Here is a 7,230-nt window from a genome sequence, read left to right as displayed (position 1 = left end):
ACGCGGACGACCAGACGGCCGATGAGTGCCCCAGCTTTAGCGGACGATTGGAACACATAAATACTGCACTAGAGCAGTACTGTTGATTTGAAATAGGCGTTATTTGTTTATGTGTTGGTTATTTTTTGGCTCCTTTTACTACATATTATAATTTGTAGTGGCATTTTCAAAACTGCTAAAAGAAATACCCGCCGAGTTGAATTTGACTTGACATTTACATACTTGTGATCATCATATCTTTCGTGTCATAACAACCGACGATTAAATCACCAGTTTTCACCTTAATGAGTCTATCATCATTACAAGCGTGTTTACATGTACAAATCTAGGTGTTTTAGATCAACCTTAAATCCAAATACGTTTAAATAGTACGGTGTAATAAGCAAGGTAAGAATGTCACTCACAAAATAATACAGTTAATATAGTTTACGTTCTTCGTTAATTTTTCTCTCAAACTAAGTCATACAGAAATGATTCTTGTCAAGCTATTCTATGCGATCAAAGTAGTCAACAAAATACACCATAAATGCATGCAAACAAAATTACAAGCACACACACACACACACACACACACACACACACGTATTATATATGTATATGTAAATGTATAATTATATGAGCCTAGGGCAATTAACCCCTGGGCAATTCCCCAGAACCCTGGCTTCACCTGGCCCTAATCCTAACCCTAACCCAAACTCCTAACCCTAATCTTTACTCTAACCTTACCACTAACCAGTATTTAGCCGGGGGGGTAATTGTCCTCTAGGGGTAACTGCCCGCATACGCTAAAAATAACTACCATTTACTCAACCTGGCTAATAGATTGAACTAACGATGCTTTAATATCTTTAGTACTCACATCTGACACTCATCATTAGAATATGAACACCCAAACAGTATGCCTTATGGTGTCTGCCTATACTTATGCTGTAAATGTGCAATTGTTTGCATTTCATCTTCATTTATCCATGAATCAATTGTATTTCATGTCATTAACAGTAATGAATATTCCTTCTTTCCTTACAAATGAATTGAAACCTGTTGACACAAAGCTTCTAGCTGTATAATGGTCATTTTGCTTGTGAACAAATCGATTTGTCCTGAGTGGAGAGATGCCTCTTTTTTTTCTTCCTTTTCTTCAATTTTGCTTTCGTTTTGATTTGCACCTACACTTCGAAGATCCTTCTCTGATATTTTCTGTAGAAATGTATGAATCTAAGTAACCGCTGACAGGATGATGACGATGATGATGGTGATGACGATTGGATTATCGTGTGTGTGAGCGCTGTGGATGTGTGCTCTGAATTACTGGGTGTTTTCTCTTGCTCTTCTGAAAGAAATGTGAGATTTTATAACAAAGGGTATTTAACAATCAGAGAATTGTACATGATAAGTGCATGGATTTATTTCAACAAGAGGGTAATGTAGAATCATAGAGCATTAGAAAAGATAGGTACAGTCCTCACGTGACAATGCTTATCAGGATACGTTTCTTCATAATTCACTTCATATCATCTACACTCTATTAAAGGGATGTTATTTAGTCTTTTTGTCCACGAGGAGACTGCAAAATACAAGCTTTGCTTTTTAGCATGTCTCCTCCACTTCCTGCAACTTTAGTTTCAATTCAATTTTCATTGTTTACTTTGCTTTTGTGATGCGTAGTATTGTCAACTTCACGTATTTTTCTTTGTTACTACATTGCATTGATGTTGTGTTATTTTGTGTATGAAAATGTTGTTGGAAATGAAATAAATGAAATGAAATGAAATGAAAGGGATGCAGACATGCCACAGGAGTTATTATGTGAAATTATTTAGAAGAGACAGATGTGTATACACACACATAAAGGGGGAGAGGAGAAAGATAGAAAACGACAGATTTATTGATTGAGAACACATTGTAAATATCTATTTTTGATCGACCGATAGACAGAGGTTGATAGACAAGCAGATAAACTAATACAAACTGATGTATCTTCATGGGCAAATGGGTAAATGAAATGATAAATAATACCTACTTTTTATTTGGCTTCTTTTTGCCCCCATCTGTGGATTTAGCAGCATCATTGTCTTATCGGCACAGCTATGAAAATAAAAATTGTGTCAGATTTAGGGTATTGTATTTGGATTAAGGTATGTATAAACAAAAATTCAAAGATAAATAGATCATACCCCTGCTGGAAAGAACACAGCATCCCACGGTGTGAAACACAGTGTGAACTCATCGTGAACACAGTGTGAATCATGAATTCACGGTGTGAAACAAAACATTACTATGTGAACTCTGTGAATAACCACACCACGGTGTGAACTCATCTTCATACATTTAAATTCGAGCGTTTTCAAAATGATAGTCGACTATGTGAACACATTGTGATATTTCCAGCAGGGACAACATAAACTGACAAACCGTTGTTTTTGTTGTATTATTTCCGTATTCAGATAAAAAAAAATGATAATTATGCAGTCAGCAAGAAAAAAAAATAGTATACAGTAAAAAGAATAGGGGGGGTTGGCCATTCAGCCATATTTTTGCAAAATACGACCGTTCTTCCATATGTTATACCATATATACAATACAAAATAATGCCCTGTGTAAGCATCTACATAAAACATGAAAAAAAAAATACTCAATGAAAGCATTTACAGGCACAATAATAAGAGATAAGTACAGAAAAGAAGGGCAAGGAAAATAACATAAAATAAACCATGAAAAAGAAGCAATGTAAAAAGGAAAAAAGTTGGATGCTATGTTTGTTACATCATTGTGCCTGATTTCTTTCTTTTACTACAGTACTCCATAAGCTATTCAGAGACTAGCGTTTGAAAAGATCTTTAAATTGGTGCAGTACAAATGTCATACGATTCGGGTAATCGATTATATATTGATATTCCCCTGTTAAAAAAAAAGAAGAAGTCATTTAGCAATTGTCAGAATGTGGCATTTTATGAAGATTAAGATTCTGATTCGAACGAAGTGAATGACACAAATTCCTTCTAGAAATATTATCAGACATATATATTCATGCAATACATTATAAATCATTATACTCGTATGTCTTTTTTTTATAGTGGCATTCAACATTCAACAAATTTCCAGACCAAAAATTTCATGAATATGCCGAGTAAAAAAAAAATGGATTTTCATAACCATACGGCCCGCTCTGTTCTGACAATTTCACACTCATGAAAACTGCTTATTACTTTTCAAAGTTTGAAGGAACTTCACCTACGATTTTTGAAGGGCAGACAGAGAAGCTTGTGGAGCGAAATACCACGTTCCCGTAATCAAAATGCGGAAGATATAACGGATTTGTATATCAAATTCAAATTTGATTCGTTTTACAGAAAACCATTCAATCTACTGATTTTCTGACAGATTATGTATTCTTGAATATTTCATTTCAAATTAACGTCGGTATTTCCAACACATTACGTCGTTTTAACATTTTGACTTTGGGTATATGTCATTTTTACATCTAGTGAATTATGATATGTGTAGTATAGTGTAGAATATAGTGTAATATGATTTGTGTAATATTCTATCTCAACTCATCGTCGATGTAAATTCCAAGACATTTCGTCGTTTTAACATTTCGACTTTGGGTATATGTCATTGTTACATCTAGTGTATTACACTTTGAAAGCATAGTGGCGGTCTTTGAAGAGTTAATTTATTTGTTCTGTGACATCCATTGATCCAAAACTTGCATTACTTTGTTTAAAATGGGCTCCAGAGCTTTAACACCTTTTCATTTTTTTTAAACCTCACCTACTTTTTGACGGGGATCATTCGGTTGTGTTGTTGGCACATCTATGAACAGAAAAGATAGAATACAAGATGGATTTGCAGATAGACTGAGGGATTGGTATATAGAGATCTATGGCTAAACAGATAAACCAATATAAATTCACTGATTTATCGTCATGGACAAATGAAACGACAAACAATATACCTGTGTTCTTTTTTACCTTCTTGCACCTCAACTGTAGGTTGAACAGAATCATTCTCCTCTGTTGTTTGCACAGCTGTAGACGTAAAAGTATATAACTGCACGTAACAGTGGATTGCGTTGGAATCCTTAAACTTTGTGATGTATAAAGTCGTAACAAAAGTTTGCAAAGCAAAAAATTTATTTCTCCTCCGTCATTATCACATGCGACTTTTCTACACAACATGTCTTTTTTTTTCAAAGTACTCGTTTTGAAGGAGTTAATGGAGAACTCATTTTCATTACCGGGTAGCATCACTTCGATCACTTTTTCCTCCAGAGCCTGGTTCTCCGGGTGCACTGCAGCGGTTGCCTGGTTACCGTCCGCACAATCCTCGGGGTTATCCGTTGATGGCAGGGGAGACAATACTGCAAGTGCGATGAAACAAATAACTAACGCTATTGGCTATTACCCGTCATTTCCATACGATATGAGGATCAACTTTTGTATATAGACTCAATCATCTGTTGTCGATATTGTTGTAACGTACGTACGCTTGCCTAACATCAGGTCATATGATTCATTTGCAGTCACCTTCATTGTATATATACTAGGCTGAGTTAGAAAAAATGAAATTGCTATTTACTTAGAAACTGTCCATGAACCAAAATTGCTATCATGCATGTGTTGAAAGAGTGTTTCATTCCGAATTGTTCGGTATCATTTCCGTGTGGCATGTGTTCAATCTTGGATGAGCAGGATTCTTTTTCTTTATCTAGTCCAAATATAGGTTAGTCCGATAAAAACGAGTAGAATCTTACGAGTTCAGCGGTAAAGATTTGACTGAAATTTGATGAAAAATAAAGAACTTATGATATTTTGAAGTTTTCCTAATTTCTGCAAAACAGTTTTTGTACAGTAGATATGAATATGCAAATGAGTGAGCTAATCATGTCATACCCTCACAATTTTCCATTAATCGTGTTCAAAAAAATGATGAAAAATCGATGTTTTTGTCATTGAAGTCTGAAACATGATATTATTCTTGGTTGAATAACTTACAGAATCGTAGTCAGATAAATGAGGATTTGAGCCTCGGGCATAGGACCTAATTGCGTTTGAATAAAAGAATGGAAATTTACAAATTTAATGTACAAACTAATCGTAAGTCGGGAGGGAATGACGTGCTCACTTTGTTATTTTCATATTCATGTTGACTGTTCAAGAACTGTTCCCCCCCCCCAAAAAAAAAATAATAATAATAACGAAACTTCAAAATGTCATAACTTCCTTATTTTTCATCTGTTTTCGATCTAACATATCCATTGAACTCGTACTATTTTACTCTTTCTTATCAGACTAACTTAATTATGTTTTGACTGGATTTCCCCTTTAAATGTATCAGAAGCAAAGTTGCTCGCGCGCGCACACACACACACACACATTAAAATAACACACACGCAGGCGATGTATACAGTACATGCTGTATGTGCTGTACGGGTACGTTACGGTATACTTAGGTACCACGCGACACGTCGAGGCGATCCACAACATGGATACTTCGTTAAACCACGAACAAAGTGTTGGGTTTAGACAAAACTACACACGAATATCGGCTTTTAAACATTAAAACGCCCTTGGAAGTCACCTACCTTAGTGGAAAAGTCCAAATATTCCATTTATATTCCACAATATCCTCAAATACATCCAAAGGTCTGAAGAAATACGTCGTGTGGCAGGCAGCATGCATTATCAAGCTCTACATTAACAATAATTCAGCAGTATGTACAGATCACGTATAACGTTGCCAGGAATCGAGCTTCCACCTCCCTGGTGTTACCGTGTATCATGTGCTATTTTTATACGAGTGCACAAAGTAACTAGTAAACACAAAGATACTTTTGCATAACAACGAGAAATCATCAAATAGACGAGGTCGTCAATACATAAGAGCCTTGACATCAGACTTGATGATTTTAATGATTTCGCTATCGCTTTCTTGCATGATTACATTCATGTATTTGTATTATAACATGAATGTCATGCATAATGTGCTTTCTCTGGTTATGAATAAAGGGTATAAAAAAAACAACTTTCCTTTCAATGACATATTCACTGATTGGCCAGAAAACTAGCAAGCAAACAAGTAAGAAATCATTGGCATTCACGACACACTACAGGACAGCATAACATTAAGAGTCAATTATGAGGCTTGTTCGCTGCACACCTACCATTACGTAGCACCTTCACCGCATCGCTGTACAAACCATGTTCGCTGAGAATATCGTAGAGTTTCTGCGCATGCTCCTGCCCCCTCCCGTTGGCGTCCACCCACTTGTGCAGAAGATCATGAGAAGCACCACCTGGGTTTCCAATCATGGCGTGATGAGCACACACGCCTTCGACGACGGGTTTCTTGAGATTCAGGTGGACGCCAAGTTGGGAAAAGTTTACGATCCCAATCTCTTCCGATATTTGGAGTACGATTTTGTCAGTCAGCACCTCTCTTTTCGCCATGTTTGTGGATTCACCCTGTAGCACACTGTATCAAATGAATACAAATTTTTATTTCTTAGAAACTGTCAGATTGATGGGAGGGGGAATTGAGATCCACGGACCACACATGACAACTCTTTAACAAGTGAAAGTCGAGTGTGACCTGTTGGAAGATACCGCAATTTTCAATTTCAATTTATTTTCGTATTTCTCGATGGAAAATACATGGTATATAACAAAATATAATACAGAATGTCCAGCTTATAGGAATACAAAAGTAATACATAACGGTCGATGTGTCATTTTCAATCAAAGTAAAAGATGCGAAGAGAAATACGATGGAACCTACTAAAAAGCAAAGCTTGTTGAGTGTAGGTCCCAACAAAAGCCTAGTAAGGGGAACAGGATGAGGAGCACGGGTACAATTAAGACCAAAAGTAATGATAAACAAAAGAGAATGACTATTACTCGGGGCTCAGAAGATTCTTCTCACATGCATTTATGTGTGTGATAAAATGAGAACAAGTAACCACATGCTGCACACTATAGCAGTTGCTCTCATAGCAGTTTAGACATGGGAGTGATAATGACGTGAATACTTAAGTACTATTAGGGTTTAAACATTCCGGCTTCCATAGACACGGGGAAAGATTTTAAAAATGGAGAACATGAATCAGTTGCAATTCCTATATGTGATATACCAGCCAGCTGCAATGATGCATAAAAGAAAGGAAAGAAAGAAAGGAGGGGAAACTATGCGACACGACCAAGGTCTTACTAGAAGTGGAAGGAAATACAC

General features: G+C 36.2%; 1 protein-coding gene across 1 annotated transcript; it reads right to left on the bottom strand.

Annotated features, from left to right (window-relative positions):
• Window positions 1-3,774: 3,774 nt before the first annotated feature.
• On the bottom strand, window positions 3,775-6,471 carry LOC140231237 (uncharacterized). Its single transcript, XM_072311382.1, has 3 exons — window positions 6,167-6,471; window positions 4,254-4,363; window positions 3,775-3,816 (listed from the first exon to the last, which is right to left on the bottom strand). Exons 1-3 carry the CDS (start codon window positions 6,450-6,452, stop codon window positions 3,775-3,777), a joined length of 438 nt encoding a protein of 145 aa, XP_072167483.1. The 5' UTR covers window positions 6,453-6,471.
• Between the last annotated feature and the right edge of the window lie 759 nt (window positions 6,472-7,230).

This window comes from Diadema setosum, chromosome 7 (assembly GCF_964275005.1).
Source record: "Diadema setosum chromosome 7, eeDiaSeto1, whole genome shotgun sequence".
Classification (NCBI taxonomy): Eukaryota; Metazoa; Echinodermata; class Echinoidea; order Diadematoida; family Diadematidae; genus Diadema; species Diadema setosum.
The sequence above is the reverse complement of the archived record's forward strand: the minus strand, read 5'-3'. Positions and strand labels throughout refer to the sequence as shown.